At 48.6% G+C, this 23,087-nt stretch overlaps 2 protein-coding genes across 7 annotated transcripts in view; one reads left to right on the top strand and one right to left on the bottom strand.

Annotated features, from left to right (window-relative positions):
• Window positions 1-403: 403 nt before the first annotated feature.
• TMEM218 (transmembrane protein 218) lies at window positions 404-3,108 on the bottom strand. The gene is made up of 3 exons (XM_063417743.1): window positions 2,950-3,108; window positions 2,585-2,687; window positions 404-929 (listed from the first exon to the last, which is right to left on the bottom strand). Exons 1-3 carry the CDS (start codon window positions 3,051-3,053, stop codon window positions 795-797), a joined length of 342 nt encoding a protein of 113 aa, XP_063273813.1. The 5' UTR covers window positions 3,054-3,108; the 3' UTR covers window positions 404-794.
• A 12,100-nt stretch (window positions 3,109-15,208) lies between these two features.
• The window catches only part of PKNOX2 (PBX/knotted 1 homeobox 2), an 87,200-nt gene continuing 79,321 nt past the window's right edge, over window positions 15,209-23,087 (top strand). For 2 of the 6 annotated variants that reach the window (XM_063417926.1, XM_063417931.1), the window contains exon 1: window positions 15,225-15,298. The gene's annotated coding sequence lies outside the window, so the exon portion shown is untranslated. Of the gene's footprint in view, window positions 15,299-23,087 lie in introns of all 6 variants that reach the window. The other 4 variants (XM_063417927.1, XM_063417928.1, XM_063417930.1 and 1 more) reach the window with 3 other exon arrangements.

Below are 23,087 nucleotides of genomic sequence, written 5' to 3'. Positions count from 1 at the left end.
CAACTCTGAGCCTTTGGCAGCACCCAGGGTGACACTCGGGGCCTTCACAGGCAGGGAACACTCAGGTACCATCAGCAAGGGGCTTTTCATGGCTGGCAGAACTGCTCAGCACAAGGGAGGTCACACACAGCTTTTCCCTCACTCCTGGGGACGGCAGCTTTCCACGTTCCATTTGCTCTTCTGGCATCCCTTTGCATGTTATTCACTCCCCACTCCAAAACCCCCGATTTCCAGTCCAAGGGATCATCCCAAACAATCCACGGCCACACACTGATGTTTGTTTGGTTGGTTTTTTTCCAAACTCCCACATCTGCCCCAGTAAAAGGCAGTTCTCATGGGCACTGTCACCATGGTGTGGCCAAATGTGACATCCCCGTGGAATAAATAAAGCCCGAGTCGGGGATTTCTCAAAAAGTTTTATTAAACCACAGTGAAAAAGGAGCAGTAACAAAGCATCTCTTGTGGGTAACAGTAACAAACCACCTCGGTTCAGTTCAGTGCACTGAATCAGGAGCAGCACCAAGTGCCTGGATCTCAGCTCTGCTGTAAACGAGAGCAGGATTCAGAGGTTCACACACCTTTGCAGGTGCAGAGCCTTGAACCCCCAGGGGTGGAAGGGCCTCATGCTCAGACCAAACTTTGCTTTTTAAAATGAAGCAAAGACTTCACTTGCTTTGCTGGCTCTTTCTGAGCTCAGCAAGAGCATCGTGGTCACCTCCAGAACAGCCCCCTGGTGTCTCTGGCTGGTTTATTCCCGTGAAATCAGGATTTGCTCTTTGCAGAGATTGCTGTCTCTAGCTGCTGTGGAGCGGCTTGGCGTACACGGGCTCCATGAGGTGATAAACCAGGAACAGGAACAGGCACCCGAGGAACACCAGGCTCATCACAGCCAGGAGGATGAAGCGGCCGATGAGGAAGGTGTCCACAATCTGCAGGGAGGAGAAGCACAAAGATCCCTGCACGTCACAGCCCCAGTCTGCTCCAGGAGCCTGCAGGGAGCCCACCACGTCCTGGAAATAAGAACCTCTGGGGCTCCCCCACATTTCTCTACTTGCTTTTCATCCCTGGCCATGGGCACTCTCTGGGATGACAAATGAGAACAAGAATCCCTGCACAAAGCTATTGGGAATGTTAATGTGGAGCAGCACAGTCCTGAGCACAGCGAAGAGACAGCAGTCAAGCCCTGGAGCAGTTCTCCACAGCCACAAACCTCCAGCCCTGATTCCCTTTCAGAAGGGAGATAGTGAGAAAAGAATAAAAATATTACAAAAATAAAAAGCTATGGTAGCTAGGCAAGACACAAAGAGAAGCCCACAGCGAGGAGGCTGATCTGAAACCCCCTCTCTGCTCCCCAGACCCCCCAGAGCTCTGCTCAGCCCCGGCTCAGCTTCATCCATCGCATTAGCTCAGCCCTGGTGCTCCTGCAGAGAGTCTCTGGTGAGCCAAGCGCCGGCTCCTTCTGCACGTTTCACTTTTTAATTAGCCAATTAGCAGAGTTTTGGTGCAGAAAGCCCAGGTCATGTATTATTGATAGGCAGGGCAGGTCCAGTCCAATTGAAGATCCGTAAAAAAAATAAGCTTTCCAATTCCATTTGCCTCCCAGGCAACAAACACGCACTGGGCTGCCCTTCATCTCACTCCTAACCTTCACAGAGCAGGTCAGATGTGACACAGGCAGAAGAAAAGAACATTACAAGTATCTTTTAGTAGGGATTTACACAGAACAAGAAGCAGAAGAGCGATAATTAACATGCATTAATAATAGAACAGAGGAAAAGGCACCTGAAAGGCCACAAAACTTTGTGTATTCAAAGCCCAAAGAGCTCTGGGAGAGCTTGAGGTGGCAGCTCAGACAGCCTGATCCAAAAACTGGGAGAGATCGCTGTGCCTGACAACGCAGATGGTCTCATGCTCGGCAAGGACCTACAAGAGAGCTAAAGAGCTGTCACCGGGCTTTAATCAGAAAACAGAGCTGAGGGAAAAGTGAAAGGCTGCAGAACTGGAAGGAAAACGATAAGGGAATGGCAGAGAGGGAGCAGAGAGCACAGTCCCTGCACAGAGCCCCTGGGGACAGGAGGAGGGGAGCCAAACCCCGCGGGTAAAGGTGCTCCAGTGTGCAAATCAGGAATTTACTTAGAGAAATCAATAGTTCCCGGCTCCACCGGCGACACTTGCTGTGCCAGCAGAGACTGCCGGAGCCCCAGGTGACCAAAAAGGCGCCGCGGGGCAATCTCTGGGCACGGGGCAATCTCTGGGCACGGGGCAATCTCCGGGCACGGGGCAATCTCTGGGCACGGGGCAATCTTCCGGGCACGGGACAATCTCTGGGCACGGGGCAATCTCTGGGCACGGGGCAATCTCCCGGGCACGGGGCTATCGCTGCGCCCATTCCCGGGGCCGCAGGGCAGGGCACCCTGCCCGGGGTAAAGAACCATTCCCAGGGCTGCAGGGTGGCCGCTGGAGCCCATCCCCGGGTCAAAGACCCATCCGGGGCGATCCCCAAGGAAAGGGCCCATCCCCGGGGCCGTGCATCGCTGTCCGGACCATCCCGGGGCACCGCCCGGCCCCTCCCGCCCGGCCTCACCTCCTCAGCGCCGGCTGGGGCCGGGCTCTCGCCCTCCCGGGGGAAGAGCAGCAGCGCGGCCGTGAGCGCGGCGGCTGCGAGCGCCACCGGCACCGCGGCGACCCTGCGGGGACACGGGGAGAGCTCAGCGCCGCCGGGCCCGAAACCCGCGCTCACCGGGCTGGGACCGCCCCGTCCCCGCGCTCACCGGGCCCGGTCTCGCCCCGTCCCCGCGCTCACCGGGTCCCATCCCAGTCCCGCCCCATCCCCGCGCTCACCGGGTCCGATCCCGGTCCCGCCCCGTCCCCGCGCTCACCGGGCCCGGTCCCGCCCCATCCCCGGGCTCACCGGGCCCGGGCCCGGTCCTGCCCCGTCCCAGCGCTCACCGGGCGCGGCCGGCGCGGACCAGCCCCAGCACGAGCAGCAGCGCCATGGCCCAGAGCAGCAGCAGCGCCAGCACCCCCGGCCCTACGCCCAGCGCGCCCGCCATGCCGCGCCGCGCCGCCGCTTCTGCCTAGCAACCGCGCCGCTCCGGCCAATCAGCGCTGCCCGCAGCGCGGCTCGAGCTGTCTATTGGCTGAGGGGCGGAGCGCGGGGGCGGGGCCGCCGAGGTCCCTACCCCGCCTGGGGCTCTCCATTGGCTGAAGGTGGAGGAATGGGCGGGGCTTTCCGCGAGCCGCCGGAGGCGGGGGCGCGCCGGGGGCACCAGGGGCCCGATCCCCGTCGCGATCCCGGTCCCGATCCCGATCCCGATCCCGATCCCGATCCCGGTCCCGATCCCGGTCCTGATCCCGATCCCGATCCCGATCCCGGTCCCGATCCCGATCCCGATCCCGATCCCGGTCCCGGTCGCGATCCCGGTCCCCATCCCGGTCCCGGTCCCAGTCCTATTGAACCCCGGCCCTCCTGGCCCCGCGGAATCCCCAGGATCCCGCTCCAGCCGCTTCCCGTCCCGGAGCTCGCAGCTGCTCCCGGTGGAGCGGGAATCTCCCTCCCCTCCAGGGGCAGACGGGTCGGTGCCTCCTTACCTGGCGCCACCCAGCTCCTGCCCACCCTGCTGCAGGGAGCGCCTCTCAACACCTCTGAACACGCTTGCACCCCAAAACGCTAAAAATTGAGCTGTCCACACCCTCAATTATGTTCAGGGCCAAAATCAGGCAGATTTCGTTAATGCAGTAACGCTGACTAATGGGGACACAGCAGGGTTTGGAACAGCCGTGCTGGGGGTCCAGCCAAGCCAAAGCAGGGAGGTTTGTCAATGCTATAAGCATCTTCTGATATCAAGACTAGAGGAATTTCCATTTAAAAGAAATATTTCAGCCTGTTTATAAATCCTGTCTCTCCACCATCACATCTTGCCCATCAGCCCCAGGCCAATGTGGTTTGGTGAGCGACTTTATCATGAAATCTCAGAATTACACAATAGTTTGGGTTGGAAAGGACTCTAAAGACGATCTTGTTCCAACTCCAGGCACTCCAGGCTCACCCACCAGTTAACCCGAAAAAACCTAAACCTTGATATTTTCTGTCTCAACCGCTTGAAGTGTGCAGCACTTTGGCTGCATAAAATGTCACCTGAGTGGGCGTTTTCTGCCGCCTCTTTCAAGGGGAGGAATCAGGCAGCGGTTAATTATTCTGCCTTTCCCTGCGATGAAATCAGAGTCGCCAGCGTGACACCAAACGCTTCAGCAAGCAGAACACAAACTGTCTGCCACACCTGCCTTCCCTTGGCATGGAGTGCCAGCCGGCTGCCAGCACATTAAAAACGTATGTTGGAGAGCAAACTCCTTCCTGCTCCGCTCGGTGCTGTTAATCCCACCGGGCAGGGCTTTTCCCCCCTGCAATCCCCGCCTTGTTGATGTCCACCTCTGCTGTTCTTTCCCAGTCCTTCTCTTGTGTTGTTCCCTGGGCTTCCTGCTGCTGCTGGAGATGAGAAATTAAACATTTGTGCCCGTTGTTTGGGAATCTCCCTTTGCTTTTCTCTGTTTTCCCTTTTCTTCACATTTTTTTTGGAACCCGGTAGTTTCTAAAACTCCAAATTTCTTATCCATAATGCTGTTTGGAACTGCAGCTTTCTCCTTCTGACATTCCTTTTGCATCCTTTGGCTTTTCATCTAGAAGTTAGAATTTTTATTCATCAGCCAATAATTTTCCTTGGCTTCTTTTTCTCTTGTACCTTTTATCCACAGCTTCTCCAATGGCCTCATTAACCTCTTCCCATATTGATTGGGTTTTTATTTCTCATCTCCACATCTCAGTGCTGCCTGGTAGTTTCTTGATTCTAGCAACAGCAATGTTAAGCCAGTTTAAAGAGTTTGAAGCAGAGAGATTGAATCATCCAGCTATTGATCCTGCTGGTGCAGCACACCACAGCCCAGATATGTGACCAGAAGTTGAAGAATAAATGCAATATACAGCCCAGCAAGTGTGTTGCATATATTACATTTATATACACATCCAATGGCCAGCTCTGGGCCATGCTGCTTGTTGGTTTTTAACCCCACCATGGCAGTAGGGCTGATGGTAACTCAAGCACAACTTTGGAGTTTAAATGATGCCCAAACCTTTCCAAAACACTTATATATTTATCCTTTAATATTAAATGTATTCAATACTTAATAATACATAGAATATAGATTATATTACCTATGATACATAATATTTAATAATATTTATTTGCACAGCCCATATGGTATCACAGCAAGGCTGCAGGTTCCTCTGAGCACAAATAAATCCACAGATAAGGAAAAGTGGGAAAACCAACCCCATTGGTGTGATATTTCCAAAATAAAAACCTTCACCAGAAATTTCTTGAACTCATCTGCAACAAAGCTCATCATCCTAAACACATCCCCACATCCCTCCTCTGCAGCTCAGCCTGCTCCCAGCATCAGAAATGCCTTGCTGGGGATTTGCCTTGCAGACTGCTCTGTCAGCCCATCAGTCGAATGCAAAAATCTGAGTTTATTGCCAAAGAATCAGTTATTGGTGGCCTAAAATGACTTTTCCTTCCAGCTTTTACCTGCTGGGATTTGGTCCCATTTATTGCTTGTGTCAGAGATGCATTGCACCTGGAAAAAAGAAATGACAGAAAGGCAATGCTGGGTATAAAAGGTGAATTAAAAAACATGAGAGAGCGGCAAATATTGAGGATTTTTGTGTTGTTTGCATGACTCTGGGAGAAGTTTCACATTTGTGGTGTTTTTTTCCAGGATAACTGCTGATGTAGGGAAGTTTGCTGGTGTCACACATTCAGATTTCTCCAAGACTTTTGATTTGCACCACGTGGCATTTGCACCCAAACCCTTGTGCTGGGGACAGGACACATCAAAGTGATGACAAACGATGTGGTGGTGATTAATTCCAGCTCCAATATGTTTGATATCCATAATATAGGTATCATAAAACCTTTCCTGGCAAGGCTCTCAAGCAATAATCTGCATTAAATAAGGAAAAGTGGAGTCCTACAGATGCTGTTGGATGCTCGTGGCCTAGAAAACCTGATTCAAAGGATTTATTTGGGCACAAATAATTCAGTGTTGTCCAGTGGATGGGCACTGCTGTCCTGCCAAGGAAAAGGAATGATTTGAAGGATGTGTCATCACCATGGATAGTTTTCCCCAAGGAGGAGATCAGGGAATTGTGGCATTTCTTAGCAAAGGCGTGACAAAGATCCTGAGGCTGGCATTGGGTGAAACAGGCTTGGCAGAGAGATGCAATTAGTGCTGAGGCTAATTAAATGCTTGGCACAGGAGGACGGAGAGGTCACCTTCCTTCAAGGCCTGCAAGACAGGATCACATGTGTCAAAGCTCTTTTGTGAGAGGAGCAGCCCCTGGAAACGAGGCAGGTTTGGGTTAAGACTGCTCCTTTTGGGTTAAAACCTGCAAATCCACCACGCCCAGCTCATCCTGGTGGCCGAAATAACCAACATGGCCCAGTGTCAAACGATAATAAATGATCAAACTCTTGGTGGCAGAGCTGGAAGCGCTGAGGGAACTGATTTAAAACTGCTCGCGCAGTCGTGAGACTCCAGTTTTACGGCTGGAGCTCCCCGGTGCTCCGACATTAGAATTAAAAAAGAAACGGGCGTTGATGCAAGAAAGAAAATATTCTGCTCCTGATTTAAAGACTAGCGAATTGCTAAATATTTTTATTAGTGGCAAATTTGCAGCTTGCTGGAACTAATTTCACGCCCGGTAGATATGGAGCTTAAGCTGGGAATGGCGTTAAATTACTCTCTTGTAAGGGTGTTTAAGCCTTGTGGTGGGGATCTGTTGGATGGTAGGGACCTGTCTGGGGACCCCTTTTTTGGGGAGATTCCTTGTGGGTTGGGAGCCTGGAGATGGTGTTTGGGGAAAAGAGTGTCAGTACACACACAACATTTCATCCTGGGTGTGCTAGGAACCACCAGTCCCCCTCATTTGCATAAATTTGCCTATGGGGTTTTGCTGCAAACCAGCTTGGTCATGAGGCCCCAAGATGCTTCAGCCTGGAAAGATGTTATTTCTATTTTAGGGATATTTTGGAGATCATTCAGGATATCCAGCATTTGGTTGATTTTGTTAATTTTAAAATTTATTTAGTCAATTGTAAAAACGTATTGAATTGATTTAGAATAAAGTTACTTAATTTATTTTAATTGATTCTTTTTTTATTATTTAGAATATTCCAGGTTTAGTTGATTCAAGAGGTGGATAAAGGTTGGAACTGCTGTATCCCTGAGCGCCACTTGCCCTCTGGACTAATTTTTTCCATGTTTTCTTTGTCAGCCAGATGTTTTACAGCTTGCCAATGGTTTTCCAGCCCAAATCCCTCCCTCCTCCTCCTGCAAAGTCTCTGAGTGCACTGGGAACCACCCAGCTCAATGCTGGGGAAAAACCCATCCCGTTTCAGCTGCCCAGATACAAACTGGGACAGGTGCAGGTGGGGGGTGAGAGGATGTGGAGCTGGAGAAAGCAAAGCGAAGGCGCCAGGAGGATCCAATTACTTCTCTAAAAATACTGCCAGGAGGGTGGCAGTGGTAAACAGGAGCTATTTAAACCCCTCAGTCCACTTTCTGTGATGGGGAAAATGAGGTTAAAAAGTTCTTCCTGACATACCTGGAGGATGCTTATGGCTGAGAAGCACTGAGTTGTCTTTTTCCAAAGAGACAACCCCCCAAAAAACAAAGTTAAAATAATAGGAGAGGGTTAGTAATGTCTCCAGTGGGGATAGAGCTCTCTCTCACAGGAACCCACTTCAGGTTATCTTTTTCTAGCTGATGGCGGAAATCAATTTTAATCATCCTGACAGGAAATGAGGATGTAAGACTTCAAACAGAATAAATCCTGCAACATTCAGAAATAATAAAATGGAATATGAAGCCACTTTTCAAATGGAAAAGAAAACAGAAAATCCCATCCCAGCAAGTGGAAATGCCTCTAAAAGGCCCTGGTTGGTGGAGGGAGAGAAAATCTTTCCCACTATAGGACAAGACTGACCCCAGCCCAGAAGAAGGTGGATGGAGGAAGAGAGGATGTCTTTGTCATCACCTTATGATTCCTCTTGTGGTTCACATCACTCCCAAGTGGGAGGAGGTTGTAATTATTTGGGTTTGGTGACTTGTTGTAGTAAATGCAACTTTAGTTCAGGCCAGTGAATGAACAGATTGGTGCAAAAAGGGTTTTGATACTTGGTTCTCTGAAGTTCAAGCAACTGCTGCAATTTGCCTAAAAACCCTACAAAAAGAAAGTTCCTGTAGTTGTCTCCTGGGGATGTTTTAATGCCATCATGCCCACATGGGATGACAAATCCCCATGGAGTCAACATGGGTTGATATTGTGGCAAAATCTGTTCCAACCAACGAGAAGAAGAAGGAGAGAAATGACCTGAGAGACTGAAATTTGGCTATAGAGACCTCCATTAGTGCTGCAAGGGATGGAGAAGAGGCAAAGCTAAAGGAAGGAGGTAAAGAATTCATGGAAAATGAGTATAAGAAGATTGAGGGGAAAAAAAAGACAAAAACAGAGTTTGGGGAGATGGTAACAATTAAAATTTGTTTTTCTAATGGCATTCCCAAAGGCTCTAAAGCCCACAGACAAATGTTTTTCTAGGAAACTTCTATTTCCCACACATTTCCCCAAGAAATGCTATTTCCCACCAATTTTACCTTTAAAGAGCACCTGTGTGGGTCCTCCTTGCATCATCACTGTGGAATCCTTGCCCTTTACCTGTGTAAACCTCCTCTTCCTTTTCACCAAAAGCTTTCGGGTGAGAAGCCAAGGAGCCACTGATAACGAAACCCACAACTCCTCATCTGAAGTGGCTCATCCTCATTAGTTCTCATGGTATTCTTCAAATGGCATCAATCACTGGCCACTCATTAGACTTTAATGTGCCTGTAATAATCATCTGTCATAATTCCATTGCAATTGAGCAGTCAATAATGTCTCAAAACTGGAAGGGGTTGAGCGATGGCAGCACCTGCCCATGGTGGGATTTTGAGTGGCTGAAACCAACCAACAACTGCTGAAATGGCCCAAATTTATTGGTGAGACCCGCAGGACTTTCAGGCAGGTGGATTTTTTGGCAGTCAAACCTGTTTGCAGTTTTCATTTGGGTTTTATTCTTGGCTCCTTGTAACACCTTTGTTCTCCCCCTTCTTCATTTGACACACTGATTTTTTTTTTCCGCTGTTTCCTGGGTTGCAGCTTGGAAACGACGTGGGGTTTTTGTTGCTGTTTTTTTTTCTTTAAATTTAATTTCCTTCCCTTTTTGTGTGTGACAGTAGGGAAATTAATCATGATGGGACCTGGCTGGGCCTAGATCTACGAGGCTGAAGCAGTTAACTTCAAATATCGCAGTGTTGTCCTTAAGTTCACCTCTCCCTGACTCCTGAGCACGTGGGATGTGATTTTTACACCTCCAGATAAAATTTTAAATTTTCACACACCTCAGGGTTGTTGGTAAAAAGGATGTTCTTGTGTATCTGACCCCCATGGTCTTCAACCAACTCATGGCTTCATCTGAGCACCTGTGGACAACTGAAGGATGGAGACCACCCTCCTCCCAGAGGCTTCCCCAGCCTGCACCAACCTCTCTGTTGTTTCTCCTCATTTCCAAACTAATTTTTTAATTGCTGGTGGATGGAAAAAAAAAAAAAGAAAAAAAAAAAAAAGAAAAAGAAAAGAAAAGAAAAGAAGAAAAAAGGAGATGAATCCTTCCTGCTGCATTATGACTTTGTGGTCGTTCCAAAACCCCACCCCAGCTGGCCTGTGTTCTGCAAGGGCACTATTTTATTTCAGCCCAGGGGTTTTGGTCTCAGATCTCAGAGGTTTTCCATCCCAAAGGATGCATAAAGCTAATTTTGCTTTTCTTTGCCTGCAGAGAAGATATTGTGTAGTGGTTTGGTTTTCTCAGGTCCACTGGCAGCTCCCTGAGACAACTCTGGCAGCCAAGGATATGAATCACAGAGATGGTATTTAAGATCCTTCAGGTAACCTGCACAAGAAAAAAAATTTAAAAGGCAGCTAATCAAATTGCTTTGAGGGCTGTAAAAAAGCAGAATTCAATCCCTGCAAACTTTCCAAGATGTAATTTCAGAAGACATCAAAGATGACATGAACTTAAGAAAGTAAAACTACTCAAAATTCAAAGTTTATAGTCCATCTGTCTCTTTGCTTCAGGGACCTGGTATTAAATTTATTGCTAAATAAAACAAATAAGCCTAGGAAAAGTCAGCGTTGAAATCTGCATACTCGTAAGAGAATTAGCAGAGCTCTCTTGTTATGATGGCTGCTTCTCAATTTGCATCTTTAAAGAGTTGTGACCATCTCTCCGCTTCTCCCTCCAGCAGCTCCCGGGAAGCCGGGCTGGGGCTGGCAGAGCTCAGTGAGGAGATGCTGCGGGTGAAGGTTGAGCTCCCACCAGGGCTGAACCTCAAAGAGGAAGAGGAACGAGCGCCAAACCCAGCCAAGGTGCAGAAACATCTCAGGTGGAGTCAAAAATTTAAAAGGGCAGGATCAGCATCCCCACGTCTCCTGTGCTGACTGTCAGGTACTGCAGACATCCAAGGGAAACACAAATCTGAGGGGGCTCAGCCTACTGACCAAGCCTGGCTTGGTTTTTGCAGTATTTGCACAAGGTGTAGTTTTACAATCATTTAGAATTTTTGTTTCCCCCCACTGGTATCCCTCCGGCCCAGCTCTATCTCAATCAGCTGATCCTGCCTCTGGAAAATAGACTCCAAAGCTTGTCTGAGTGATGGAGGTAAGTCCCTTTAAACATCCACAGCTTTCTTTTTTTTTATTATTATTATTTTAAATTTATCCCTGGAAATGCTTGGGAAAGGATCAGTCAGTCAGATGCTTTCAGTAACTTTGCACAGGAGAGCCCAAAGGAGCAGCAAAAACCAGCCGAGGACTTATTATGCCTTGAAATTAAACATTTAAGAGGAGCAAGTTGGCAGCAGGGATTTTCTAATCAAAATATATATAACCTGCCATTTATTCATCACTTGCCCTCTGGAAGGACCCCAAAACGCTTTCCTGGCTCAACAAGCCATCATTAACCCCCACTTAACCAGTGTGAGGAGGGGAGAAATCCCATTTTTTAGATGTTTTCCCACTCAGTCCCAGCTGCTTGGTGGATTTTTGCCCATCAGTTGGGAAAAATCCTTTGTTTTGGCTTTAGCTTTCTTTATTATCAATCCATCAACCTCTCACAAGAAATAAACCTAATCTTATTTAATCTTGCATAGGGAAACCTCTGGGAATGTAGAACCATCCTGGCACTGATCATTTATTCTTAATATATCCTCCTTGTCCCTATGGGTTATTGATAAACCCTTTAATTATATTCTCCCATGTATTTATCCATTAGTTCTTGTGAAATTACATGCTTATTTGTGTGGCTGAGATTATTTAAAATGCGTGGTGGCTTCAAAAATAACATTGTTTTCTTGGTGTTTTAAATCTTTGGGGTTGAGTCTCTTATTATTCCCAGGAAAATCATGTGACAGGGAAAAAGAGGAGTTGTCCTGTGAGTAAGTGAAGTACCAAAAATGGAGAGAAAATCAAGTTATATAGAAATCTTCCATGAGCTAAACAGTTAAAATTTGGGGAGTCCTTTAATTTCATCCCACATTTGGCCCAAGCACTGTTGGGTTTGGACAGACAAATCTCTGTGGGGATGGTCCCTGCGTTGCTTTTAAGGCTGCATTAGTTGATGCTGAATTTTCTCCTCACTTCTTGAAAGTCATTACTGGAGACAGTTTGGAAAGGTGTAGCAAAATATTCATGTCCTTAAATATCTCCTAAAATTCCAGCACAATTTTTAATGAGTGATTTGGGTGCAGCTCCAAATGCTGTGTCAGAGCCAGAGGGGTGAAGGGCTGGTGGGTACCTCTGGGACAGTTTGGAGAAACACCCTGCCTGAAACAAGTCCTAAATTGTTTTTAGGGGTTCCTTTGTAGCATCTTTTAACTCCTGAGGGGTTGGACACCCTCCCTGTAATTCGGAAGGGACATTACACCCCTCCAACCTGCTGCACTGCTTAAGCCAGGCTCAGCCTCAAGGAAATGTCCTAAAACCCAGTCTTGTTTTTAATATCTATCATTGAATAATTTACTGGCTTTTGCTCTTATGCATCTTGTGGAGAATCCCGTTACAGTTTTTCTTAGAGAAATCTGACACGAGCAATAATGCAATCTTGGAAAGAGAATTGAATTATTTATGGAGGAGCAGTGAAATGATGGAGACTAAACCTCTATATTTTATGTAATTTGTTTTCTCCTGAAGCCTGTTATGTAAAAATGTAAATATTGCTGGTTATGTATGTCGCTGCTCTTGCCAAATGTTTAATATTTTATCAAAACCTGTCTCTTTTGGAAAGGACCCGTCCATGTCCTCTGGAATAAGTGCCAGTGAGTTTTTGGCAATTATATATTTACAACACTGACTTCACATGTGCAAAAAAAAATCTCCCTGAGGTTCAGTTTGGGGCATGGAAATGGCACAACCCCCAGAATCTGGGGGAATTTTAAGTGAAGGGGGTTTATTTCAGGGAGGTTTTCCAGCAATCTGGATTGGGATAGGGATGAAAAAGGTGTCTGAAGGAAGGTTTCTTGTTTTTGGGGGTTGGACATCCCTTCCAGCTGCAGTCTAGGGTGGAAAGAAGGAGGCTCAGGGTTTGTAGGATGGGACCTGACCAAAAAAAAGAAATCACTCAGTACTGACCTGTTGCAAGAGAAAGATGCTTTTTCTGGGGGAGAAGAATGATGAGATTGAGTGCGAGAGAATTTTAATTTATCACCAAAAAAAACCTCCAACAAGCTGGATGATGAAGTGGCCAATCCAACTGGGAAATGTATTTTTTAACCAGGGATGATAATTGATGATAATTAACCTCTGGAAAAAACTCTCCTGGGAAGAAGCAGCTTTTGCCTTTGTGAAGGAAAAATCTGGGCCTGGCTACTTCCCCTAGAGTTTAAAAGTGAGATTCCAAACCAGTGCAGGAATTGCTTTGGTGATTGGTAACAAATTGGGGAAGACAAATGAGAGATGCCCAAGGAGTGAATGTGGGATATTAAAGGATCAAATGTGGGATGCTTGAGGAACGAATTTGGGATGCTTGAGGAATGAATTTGGGATGCTTGAGGAATGAATTTGGGATGCTTGAGGAACAAACTTGGGATGATTGGTGAATGAATGTGAGGAGCTTGTTGCTGCTGGCTCCATAAGAAATATCCCTGTACCATGAGAACCCTGAAATTTGGAGCTCTTGGATATTTTTGGCAATGATGTACCTTAAAATATGCCCCACATGTGCCTGCTCTTTTACATCCCTGTTTTCCAAGATGAGATACGGGAAAGATGAGATGCCAAGTGTGGATGATCCAGTGGTCCTTTGATATCATGATGATGGCTTTTCCATCTGCCTCCCCTTCTCTCTCCTTTTCCAATTCTCCAGCTTCTGCAAAATCCGAAATATTTTCTGTCTGGCATCCCCAGCTGGTTGAAACAACCGGCGACAGCTTTATGGCTCCTCATCTTTGCTCGCTTCTGTGGAATAGTAATAAGGGAGGGGAAAAACGTCCCGCTGGCTGATTTACAAGGCAAGAAATTCCTATAAATCATTCCAACATCTCCGAAGGACTGGGGGGATGCTCTGAGTTCCTGCTGGTTTTCTCAGTGATGCAATGCAGTGATTTTTTCTTTCTTTTTTTTTTTTGGAGGGGGGTGGGATTCATCCCAACCACCCACTGCATCTCTCTGTTGTTTTATTGATGGGTTCCAAGCGGGAGCCATCTATTTTCCCTTGCTCTTCATTGGCCAACCCAAAGGACATCAGTGTGTGTTGGAGCCTGCTCCTGAGTAGGAAGTACAAACAGTAGAACAAATATTTTCTGGATGGGCTTATTTTGGGGAGAAACTAGAAGGAGGGATTTAGGAATGCTGAGTTTTCAACAGGCCATTTGTTTGGGAAAACTGAAGAGGAAAAATTAAATTATTTTGGGTTCCTGGCCTGAAATTTAATTTGTTTGTCCACCTTTCCCATTGCATCCCTGACCCCATGGCCATCCCTTACACACCATTTAGTGCCCCTGGCTCGTACATCCCTCTGAAACTTTCCGGAGTCAGTTTTAACCTATTCCTTAACCTATTAGCCTTAACCTATTCCAAAGGAATTCTGGGGCTCTTTTGAGTGACTCCATCCCCCACACATCTTTAGGAAATGGGCAGAAATTCAGCATTTCTTGTTAAAGCCGTTCTTGATGGTAGTTTTCATTAGGGAAGGGGATGGAAAATTGGGAGAAAAAAACTGTGGCCAGACTGATCCAGAAAAATTCTGTCCCTGTGGCTTTTGCAACAAAATGTGGGAAAATTCGGCGGTAGGACCCAGTGCTCCTAATGAATGTGATTCCAGGAAAACTTCATCTTTGGGAGAGAGAAGGGCAGTTGATGTCTCATGCAGACCAAAATTTGGGTAGGGGGAGCTCGGTCAGAAGCCCGCTCCCCCAATTAACAATAATTAATAAATATTTCAAAAATAAGAGTGTTTGGCCTGGGATAATACCACAGGAGGAGTTTGGGGTGGGATTTCACTGGGTGTCCGAAATTTGAAGGTTGTGCTGGGGGGTGGAAGGGTTTGGCAGCTCCCCCCGGGGGATCCTGATGGAGGGGGGACACCGAGGTTGGAGTCAGTGGAGCCCAAGGCCAGCAAGGCTGGCTCTGAATCTGTCTGGGATGGCAAAAGCACTCGGGGGGGAGGAGTGCAGGAAATGTGGAGGGGAGCGGATGCTGCTGGAGGGGCAGTAAGTGTTGGGGGTAACACGGGTGCGGGGCAGTACATTCGGGGAATAAAGAGGGGATGGATGCTGCTGGGGGAGGCGGATGTGGTGCGGGCAGTCTGGCTGAGGGGAGCAGGGGCAGGGGTGGCGGGGGAGGGTCGGGGCGCTGTCCCGGGGACACCGGGGGGGTCCGGAGGGGCGGCTCCGTTTGGGGCGGGGGGCGCAGGACGGGGAGCGGCGCCGGCCAGCAGGGGGCGCTGAGGGCAGCGCCGAGGGGGCGTGGCCGGGGCGTGGCCCCGCGGCGGGAAGGGCCCACAGGGGGCGTGGCCCGGCGTGGGGGGCGTGTCGCTGCGGGCGGTGGGCGGGGCCTGTCGGCGGCGGCGCGGCGGGGCCGGGCGGGCGGGCGGGCGGCGAGCGGCGGCCGCGCTGTCAGGCCGGTGTCGGTGTGATGAAGATTGGCGGGCAGGTAGGGCTGTCACTCACGGCGGGGCCGCCGCGCGGGGGCGGGCGGAGCCGCGGAGCCCGGCGGACAAAGCGGCGCGGGCGGCGGGGCACGTGCGGCGACGGCGGGGACACCCCCCCCCCCCCACCCGCCATCCCCTCCGGTGTGGGAAGTAACTTGCCGTTCCCGCCGTCTCCCCGGCGGTGCGGGGCCGGGGCAGCGCGGGTGTCCGTCCCCGGTGTCCGATTCCCCCTGCGGGCTGACCTCGGGCCGGCCGTGCCACTGCGGTTCTCCGCCGTGACCCCCTCGGCCGGGCGCGGTAATTTTGGGGGGATGCCGCCGCCGGGGCGGGGTGCACCCCCTCCTGCCCACCCCCCGGCCGGCCGCAGCGATCCCGGGGGGGTGTCCGGTGATTGCGGCTTGGGCACCCCCCGAGCGCTCACAGAGCCCCCAAAAAGGTTGCGGCCCCCCCTGACAAGTTGCGGCCGCCGCTGCCCGGCTGCGGAGCCCCGGGAGGGTCGCGGGGCTTTTCGGGGGGTCGCACCCCACGGCTGCCCGCAGCCCCCCGTGCCCGCCACCCGCAGCCCCCTTGCGGTGCCTTCAGGGGGGTTGCGACCCCCGGCCGGCTCCAGACCCCCCCTCCCCTCCCCTGGCCGTGCCCCCGGGGGTCGCAGCCCCCCGTGCTGGCCGCAGGGGCCGCGGGCTGCCCGCGGAGCCCGAGCGCTCCCGCGGCGGGGCCGCTCCAGCCCCCCCGGCCGCTCGTGGTGCCCTCCCTGGGGGCTGCAGCCCCCCCCGGCCGGTCGCGATCCCCCCGGGCTGCTTGCAGCCCTCTCCCAGGGATGCCAGCCCCCCTCAGCCGGCCGCAGCTCCCCCGAGGAGGGCTGGCAGTGCCCCCCAGCTGGCCACGACCCCCGGGGAGGGCTGGAGCCCCCCAGCTCCTGGCGCTTGGTGGCCGCGAAGTTGCCCCCCGGGCAGCCTGGGTGGGGGGCGCTTTATCTGCAGCATCCCCGCGCTGCGGAGCGCCCGGGGGGCTCGGGGTGCCCTCCCGGTACCCCCGGGACACCCACGGGGGCCGGGGAACAGCAGTGCCACCTCGCAGGGCCTCATGCGGGCTGGCCGCCAGTGCCCGAGCGTGGCCCTGGCGGGAATGCCGCATCCCGCCGCCTCTCCCGGGACGAGCCCTCCGTGCACCCCGCTGTCCCCCGGGTGCCACCTTCTCCTGGCGCCCCTCGTGTCCCCCAGGGCACCCCTTCCCCCTGGGACACTGCGCGACCCCCTGGCAGCTCCTCCCCATCCCACAGGGCTGGATGAACACTCCAGAAATCCCCTTTAGTGCCTCTGCAGCAATGCAGAGAGGGCTTCTTCTTAATAATAATAATAATTATTATTATAATTAGAAATTTATCCTCGATTTTTTTGTCGCTTTTCCCTCTGCGGGAGGGCGGCTCCGCCGGTGGCATTGTGCAACTCGGGAAGTTTTGCCGAGGCTTTGGGGTGTCCCTCCTCCGCTCCATCCCAGTCCTCGCCAGGTGTCCAAGCTCAACTTGGGCTCCGGCTCTTTGTCTGGGCTCTTCCCGGTTTTTCTCGCTCCCAAGGATCTTTTTTCCCACTATCTCGCCGCCCACCGGGTAACGGGAAACCCTAAACCCGGCAGGATATTTTCAAACTCCCAGCCGGGGAGATTAGATTGAGGAAAGGGGGGGGATGGATTATTTTTGGCTGGGATGCGGGACAGCTGTCTGCCGGGGAGAAGCAGAAAATAGGAGAGGAAATGGCTTAATTTGGCTTTTTTCGACTGATTTTGCCTTTAAATCCTGCGAGGTTTTGGGGTTGGAGTGGGGAAAAGCGATGTGTGGCTCAGTGGATGTGGCTTGGATGAAACTTTTGGACACCATGCCTCCAAAAGTGCTGACTCGGTGTGGCTGGCATCATCTCCTCGTGGAAAAGCGTGTGCTCCCTGGAAAAAAAACACCCCAAAATCTTTGGGGTCTGATGTTTCGGGGGCTCTTTCCAGCCTCATGTGGATGGGGAGAGGGATTTGAGTGAATCAGTTGGATTTTGGGAGATTTAAGTGAAAAAATAGCTTCTTGTTTTGGGTTTAAGCGATATGGAGCAGGCAGATGATGGGATCAGGATTCCCCCCTATTTTTTTTCCCCTCCTCCCTCCCTATTTTCTTTAACTCCCTGCACTGAGATTCCTTCGTTAGGAGCAAAAGTTAATTGCTTGAGGCTAATTACAGGAGAGGTTAATAGGGGAGCTGGCGGTGTCAGGAAGAGGAGGAGATGCTGGGTTCCTTAGCATCCCAAAATTGGGGTTTTTAAGGCACTTTGCAGCCCTTGCTCCCCAAAGCCAGCCCATAAACCCCTTCATTTTAACCTGAGATCTTTATAATATTAGATATTTATTTACAAATTACATTAAACACTCTCTGATATTGTGGGGCCAGGGATAAAACAGGGAGAAAAGTGATGCTGAGCTTCCCCACCGAGCTTGCAGGAACATATTCCATTTTCCCTCCATTTCTTTTGGGAGGGAGAAATAAAGAGAATCTCATTTTGTATGGAAATCTGACTTTCTTTAAGGAAATTGCCTTTTTTAAAAAGTTACTCCTTTTTTAAGTGAAACTTTTTTTTTTAGGAAATAATTTTTTTTAAAGGAAGTAATTTTTTTTTTTTTTTTAAGGAAATCTCATCTTTTTTCCTAAGGTGTTTTTTTTTAAGGAAATCTCTTCTTTTGGATTAAATGCATGAAGTTTTGTTGGGAGAAGAGTGTTTTACCCCTCTGGCACATCAGGAATACCTGCTTTTCCAACTCGAGGATAAAACAAAACCCTCGTGGGGCAGCTTTGGATTTCAGGTGATTTTGGCTTTTCCAGTGAACTTCTGAATTCTTGTCTTTTTTTCCAAATTGATGGACAGCATCTCTAAATCTCTGAGTGATAACAGGGTTTTTTTGTCCTCCCACAAAATTTAAATATTGGCTTGTTCGTGCTGGGAAGAGCATCCTTGACCCGTCCATCCTCATCCTCAGGGATGCACCTCTGGGTACCACCCACGTCCTGATTGGGTTTGTGTGATGGATTTTTGGGAGATTTCCTGAAAATTTTGGGAATTTCCTGGAGAAAATTAACCTGGGATGTTGGGACACCCCAGCTGGGCACAGTTTATTTTCCTGGGAGCTGCTGTGGCTGGAAGGAATCAGTGAAATGAGGCAGAGGGGTGGGATGGGGCAGGGGAGGGATGCAAGGAGCAACAGCCCACACTTCCTGAAGTCAGGAGGGAACTTTTGCCACAATTAGGGATAAATTAAGGAAGATTTGGCATTGCAATCCTGGTGGGAAAGCCAGATGGAGCATCAGGATCATCTTTATTTTAGGTCATGGGTACTGCTGATGCATCCCAACATTCTGTCCCTGGTTATTCCCCATCCTTGCTTCCCTCCAGCATGTGGAAATCTGCTTTTTGGGGGTGTTAGTGGGATAATTTACTGGATCCAGACAATTCCCAGATGCATTTAATATCCCATGCACTGTCGAATAACTTGATTCCCAAATAATTTTCGCCACCACCAAAGAGGGTGTTAACAAATGCCCTCTAATTAGCCCAAAAATAAATTAATTCCCAGCATCATTAGTCAGATCATTAAGATGCCGGGTCCAAATAATAATCCGGAAGGATGGGAATTAATCCTCAATTAAATTTAAACTCGGGTTTATCTCTGCCTGCAGCCTTGGAAGGGCTGAGGTGGTGCTGCAGGTGATCCCTGTGGGCAGGGGTGGGATGGAGCCGTGTCCCAGTGGGAGGAGGTTGCCTTTGCCCAGCTGTGCTTTGCAGCTGTATAAATAAGGTGGGAATTTGGCCTCAGCGCTCCCTGCTTGGTTCTATCCTCTTTTTTTTGGCTTTTCCTCTTCCAAGCAGGAACACAAGCCCTGGGTACTCCCAACTCTGGTTAGCTGAGTTGCAAAAGACCTTCCAGACCATTGGGTCCAGCTGTGAAATCCACACTAAACCACTTCCCACAGCACCATGGCTACAATTTTTAAGAATTGTTATTTATTACTTATTTTTATTGTAACTTAGTTTTAATTTCACATTATTTAGTGTTTTTTTTTTGGTTTATTTTCTTTTTATTTTAGGTTATCTGGTTTAGTTTTGTTTTTATTCTTGTTTTATTTTTTATCTTTTTTTTTTTTTTTAATTTTTATTTCATTTTTTCTGCTTTAGCACTATTTGATTTTTTTTTACTTTGGCTTTCATTTTCCGGGCCATGCTTCCCCCACCTTTCAGCATCCTGTGCCACCTGTCCCATCCTACAAAGTATAATCCCAAATATCCAGGTAGCCTCACGAAAACCCCTCAGATTTAGATATGCAGCACCACTGATGCTCCCCAAAAATCCAGATTATTTTGGTGCAGGTGGAGGAGAAAGTGAAACCCAGCTTGTGTCAAGAGGGAAAAAATTCCCCATGAATGTTCAATCCGGAGCTTTTGGCTTTAACAAGGTGTTACAAAAACGATGAAAAATGTTATTACTGAACCCACAGTTCCTGGCCAGGTTTTCCCTTCCCTGGCTGTGCCGGCTGCCTGGATCCCTGCCAGAAATCTCAGAAAGCCAATTAAAAATAATCCCAATTTTGGATCAGTTATGGGAAGCTTCTATTTTATTTCTGCCCCCATTTCATGTTTTCTTGGAGATGAGTTTGGGAATGGGAAAATCCCCTCAGCCCTGCAGGACCTAGGAGCTCCTGCAGCCTTGGGTTGGAGCTTGAACCCCTTGGAATTTTTTCCATGTCAGGAAAAGCTGATTTTGTTTTCCTTTTCCCCCTAATTTTCCTCCTTTTTTCCCCCTTCCTTCTCCCCTTTCCTCCTTTTTTCCCCCCTCTTTTCTACCTTTTCTCCTTTTTTTTCTTACATTTTTCCTTTGTATTCTTTCCCCCATCTTTTCTTTTTTCTCCTTTCATTTCCCTTTCTCTGTCTTCCCTTTTTTGTTTCCTCCCTTATTTTCTTTCATTTTTTCCTTCTTTTAAGATCTTTCCCTTTTTCTGTTTTATTTGCCCCTTGATTTTCCTTATTTTTCTTTTTAAAATTTTTTTCTCTTCTAATTTTTCCTTTGTTTTCCTTTCTTTTTTTTTCTCCTTTTTCCCCCCTTAAAAAAGGGGGAATATTTTTTCCCTTTTCCCCTCTGTCTTTCTGACTCCTATTTTCCCCCTTTTCTGCCCTTTTAAATTTTCTTTTTTGACTTTTCCTCTTTCCCCTTTTTCTTCTTCATTTTTTTTTAACTTCTATTTTTTTCTTTACTATTTTGCCTTTTTTCCCTCTTTTTTCCCCCTTTTCCCCCCTTGTTTTTGGCAGCCCAACCCTGTCCAAGCAGCAAACCCAACCCAGACTCTCTGTTGTGCCACGTGCTCTGCCCCCAGCCCAGCAGCCAGGCAAAACTTCACCAAATAATAGGAAAAAAATTGACAATATTGAATTGTAGCAGTTTCTTTGCCCATTACCAGCAGTGTGTTAGTCCCAGGATTATTTGGAGGAGGCAGGACCACCCTTTCCCAGCTCTGTCACTCCCAGGTACATCGAGGCCACTTTATGGCTTTATAAAAACCCTTCAAATGTTGTTTTTTTTTAAACACTACTTGAAGCTTCCGAGGCAAGTTTGAGAATAGCAATTACCAGCTCCCGGATCCCTGGGCGAATTCCCATGGCGCTGGTGGATGTAAACCACTTTAGACATTTTTAATGCTCCTGAGCAATAAATTTAAAAGGGAATTTATTGTTCCAAGCTGCTAATTTCTCCATCCGAATGCCGCTGCCTGTTGCCGGTGCTGGGAGCCTGAGTGGAGATTTTGATGCTATCCCAGAAGAAAAAGTCTTTTGCCTGCTTGATTTTTCTCCTTTTTCCCCTCATATTTTCTATTTTTACCCTATTTCCACTGTTTTCCTGCTGCCTCTTTCCAAAGGGAGGGATCCTGATGAGTGAGCTGAGCCCTCTCCAGGTCTTGTGTTTTATTGTCCCCTTCATCAGCTCATAATTAATAATTATAAATAATTATAAATAATTGGCTCAGGTGTGGTGGGTGGAGGTTTCCCTTCCAGACCATCCTGCATCCCGTGCTCTCCATCCCTCCTCTTGCATCCTGCACCCCCTCCCTGACCTTGCTCACCCTACTGACACCCAAATCAGATAGAATTATTCAAAAAAGCCCCCAAAATCTGGATTCTGAGGAGATGAACTTTGCTGGAGGAGTTAAAAAAAAAAGAAGAAATAAATTCTTATTAATTTTTATCTCAATCCCAGGAAAATCCCATTTATATAAAATGCCTGCAAAGATCTTTTAATGCATTTATGTGCAGAAATTGGTTTCTTTATATCTTGCTGCCAGATCCAACATCTCATAACTCCAGCAATTAATTAATTGCTCTAAAACAAAAATAATGAAGTGGGGCACTTTGTCAGTGGGATGGTAAAGAACAAACTTAACTATCATAAAAAACAAACAATAAAAAATAAATAGTAATACATACTCACTAGCCAATAAAAAGAAATAGTAAATAATTAAAGATAATAACATGAATTAAATACTAAATGTTATCAATGGGTTATTTCCCTATAAGGTGATTTTTAGATTTAGATTTTTTTAGATCTTTATCCAACTTCAGGGATGCTGGTGCCAGTTGTAGGAATGCCAGGGCAATTTTCATAGATGCAGTTTTAGTGATGCTCCTGCAGTTTTAGGGATGCTGCTGCAATTTTAGGGATGCTCATCTACCTTCAGTGATGCTGATCTAATTTCAATGATGCTGCTGCAGTTTTAGGGATGCTGGGGCAGTTTTAGGGATGCTGCTCCAACTTTAGGGGTACTGAGGCAGTTTTAGGGATGCTTATCCATTTTTAGTGTTGCTCATCTGGTTTTAGCAATGCTGCTACAGTTTAGTGGATGCCAAATTTGGGGCTCCTTGTGCAGTTCCAGGGATCCTGATGCATTTTTTACCAGCACTTGTCTTTTCTGGTGATGCTCCTCCAGCTCCTGGCTGTGACTCCCCAGAGCAGGAGCCCTCGTGGGCGGATTCCCCATTCCTGCTATTTTCCCCCATACAAACCTGACCTCACCCCCCCAAACCCCACTGTCTCAACCATCACTTTTTATCAAGTTGCTTTTCACTCTTTTTGTGATTTCAGTGTTTTCTCCCCATACCAGGAGCCACCTCTTGCTGTTGGGGAGCTTTTCCTTCTTTTCAACGTGACCTTTGCCACCTTAATCCCAGCCTGTACCATGCTAAATCATTCCTCCTTGCCTAAACAACCTCCAAAAGGCTTTTTTTTTCCTCTTCCTTCCCTTTTAAATTTAACACCCCAAACAGTGGAGCTGAATGTCCTGGTGAGAATATTTATGCTAAAACCACTAAATAAAGCGATTTAGTAGCATCTTTAATAGCTGAGTACCTGGCAAGTGGCCAAGGTTATCTCAAGGTAGAGACATCGGGGGGGTTATTTTCCCTGCAAGCATTTATCCAGGGATTTGGCTCAACAGGGGAAAAGCCAGAGAAATTCCCGGTGCTGTTATCCCTGCAGGAATGACTGGGAGCATTTTCACCCTGAGTTAATTGTGCCTGGAGAGGGGCTCAGTGCAGCAGGGCTGGGATAAGTTGGGAAGGGCTCAAGGATTGGGAAGGGCTCAGGGATTGGGAAGGGCTCAGGGATTGGGAAGGGCTCAAGGATTGGGAAGGGCTCGGGGATTGGGAAGTGGCTGAATTGGTGTTCCAGCCCCTGGTTTGGGTGCCCTGAGTGCCAATCTGGGAGGCTGAGACCCTCTGT

The sequence above is a fragment of the Prinia subflava genome, chromosome 22 (genome assembly GCF_021018805.1).
Source record: "Prinia subflava isolate CZ2003 ecotype Zambia chromosome 22, Cam_Psub_1.2, whole genome shotgun sequence".
Lineage (NCBI taxonomy): Eukaryota > Metazoa > Chordata > Aves > Passeriformes > Cisticolidae > Prinia > Prinia subflava.
The sequence above is the reverse complement of the archived record's forward strand: the minus strand, read 5'-3'. Positions and strand labels throughout refer to the sequence as shown.

Coding starts and splice junctions, on each gene's coding strand:
- TMEM218 (XM_063417743.1), bottom strand. CDS start 3,053: ATGGCGGGCGCGCTGGGCGTAGGGCCGGGGGTGCTGGCGCTGCTGCTG. Junction 2,688..2,949: donor GTCCGCGCCGGCCGCGCCCG/GTGAGCGCTGGG, acceptor GTGTCCCCGCAG/GGTCGCCGCGGTGCCGGTGG. Junction 930..2,584: donor CCCCAGCCGGCGCTGAGGAG/GTGAGGCCGGGC, acceptor TCCTCCCTGCAG/ATTGTGGACACCTTCCTCAT.